The sequence below is a fragment of the Varanus komodoensis genome, unplaced genomic scaffold, assembly GCF_004798865.1.
Source record: "Varanus komodoensis strain SLA01 unplaced genomic scaffold, ASM479886v1 scaffold366, whole genome shotgun sequence".
Classification (NCBI taxonomy): Eukaryota; Metazoa; Chordata; class Lepidosauria; order Squamata; family Varanidae; genus Varanus; species Varanus komodoensis.
Window position 1 is genome coordinate 39549 of NW_025335883.1, and position 1827 is coordinate 41375.

At 41.7% G+C, this 1827-nt stretch overlaps 1 protein-coding gene across 1 annotated transcript in view; it reads right to left on the reverse strand.

Moving 5' to 3' along the window:
• Window positions 1-1452: 1452 nt before the first annotated feature.
• The window catches only part of LOC123028415 (vomeronasal type-2 receptor 26-like), a 6877-nt gene continuing 6502 nt past the window's right edge, over window positions 1453-1827 (reverse strand). Inside the window, exon 4 of the mRNA XM_044440179.1 lies at window positions 1453-1827. This exon is cut by the window's right edge and continues 518 nt beyond it. Within this exon, the coding sequence (XP_044296114.1) occupies window positions 1453-1827 (375 nt within the window).

A 1827-nucleotide genomic window follows, 5' to 3' on the forward strand; every position in this document is an offset into this window, starting at 1 on the left:
AATCTTCCAAAGCCTCATGCATTTGGGGCAAGTGAAATGGTTAGGACCATTGTCTAGTTAATGTATCTCTAGTTTTTCCTTTTGAAATCTCTGCACAGTGAAGACCACTCTCCAGAGACAATGCTATGATGCACAAGGGACCAGGAGTAGTGTGAAGGTTGTAGCAAAAAACACTGCAGATGCATATACAGGGAGTGTGTTGCAAGCTGCACATAGACCCAGCCTATATTATTCAAGCTATGGTGGGTGAACAGTGGGTGGATCAGACCCACTTCTTCCAGTCTCCCCATAGATGCTTACCTCAAGCCACAAGGCTTTCCCCCATCCCCTGCTCTCATTCTTTTTCCCTTATAAAATAAATCATAAAATAATATGACTTCAGCCTTATTTTGTGCTTTGGTGAAAGCATGTCTCAGAATTTTGCGAATTCCCCCAAATTCACACATTCTTGAGGAGGTCAGCCATACCATAGCTTTCCATAAGCACAGCTCTTTCCAATGCATGTTAATTTCCCTGAACCAACCTGTACACTTCAAATTCATGTTTGTAATCAATTGACATGCCAGCTGGTTTTTTCTGGAGATGTCTGTGCGTGTGTGGATTCTTAGAGTGGAATATTCTCTTACCCATAGACTCTTGATGCCAAATCATAGATTTGGAGAATAACAGCATTGGTAGAGACAAATAAGGCAATGTGGTCCACCTCTGCCCAATGCAGGACTCCAATTAAAACATCCCTAACAATTGTGTGTCTGGCTCCATCTAGAATGCCTCTAGTGTGGGAGAGTCCACAAGGTCCCCGGGTGATGCATTCCATTTACTCTTGCAGTTCCGCTGCTCTAAGAATTCTTCACCTTCTCCTATTCCCTTCAGGTGAACATTTGCCAGTTCAGAATTCTGGTAAGCAGAAAATGTCAAGAAAGTTCTTCATGAAAATGTGAAAAGGGATGGCAACATTTAGCAAAGGTTTTATTTGAGGAGAGGTACATTATCCATTGTGACATTATTCAGAGTAAATTAAGGCCAAATTCCATCTTCAATTCAATGGCAAAGAGGAACTTTATCATAGCTTCATGAGCACATCCCACCCATTCCTTGTGACTCCTTCCCCACCCTCACCAATCATATTGCATCAAAGCAGCCAAATGACATTCAGCAAATCATGAAGGGTACACACCTATACCCTTCCACATCATCAGGGGATCAAAGGATTATTCAAACCACAGCCTTCATGCCCCTCTCTCTCTGGCACCCACATATTTCCATTCAGATTTATGAAACCTTGGAGCAAACTCCTTCAGTTAATGATATTTCAATCAATCCTATATTGACCACAAACTGGGCATGCTGGTGAATCTATGTAAAGAATGAAAAATTATTGAACATCCTGTCTCTACTCCACATGCAGAATCCAAACAAAATGCATAAGAGTTTATTCTTTATTAATGCTTATTAAATATTTCTCTTTATCAGATGCTCCCTAATATTCAGGTGAGGTCTCAAAAGAATGATGTAACATTTGGGACTGAAGATGCAGATCAGTAACCCTGCACCAGATGCCAAGATGGAGAAGATCTCCACAGCTACCATGTGTTTCCCTTTGGTGCTCAGGTAGGTGGGAACAAATGACAGCCAGACACTGCAAAAGACCAGCATGCTGAAAGTGATAAATTTGGCTTCATTGAAACTGTCTGGCAACTTCCTAGCAAGGAAAGCCAGAACAAAGCTGAGAACGGACAGAAGTCCCATGTAGCCGAGCATAAGGAAAAAGAAGATGGCAGATCCTCCATTACATTCTGAGATGATCTCTTCAGTCAAAGACTGCAT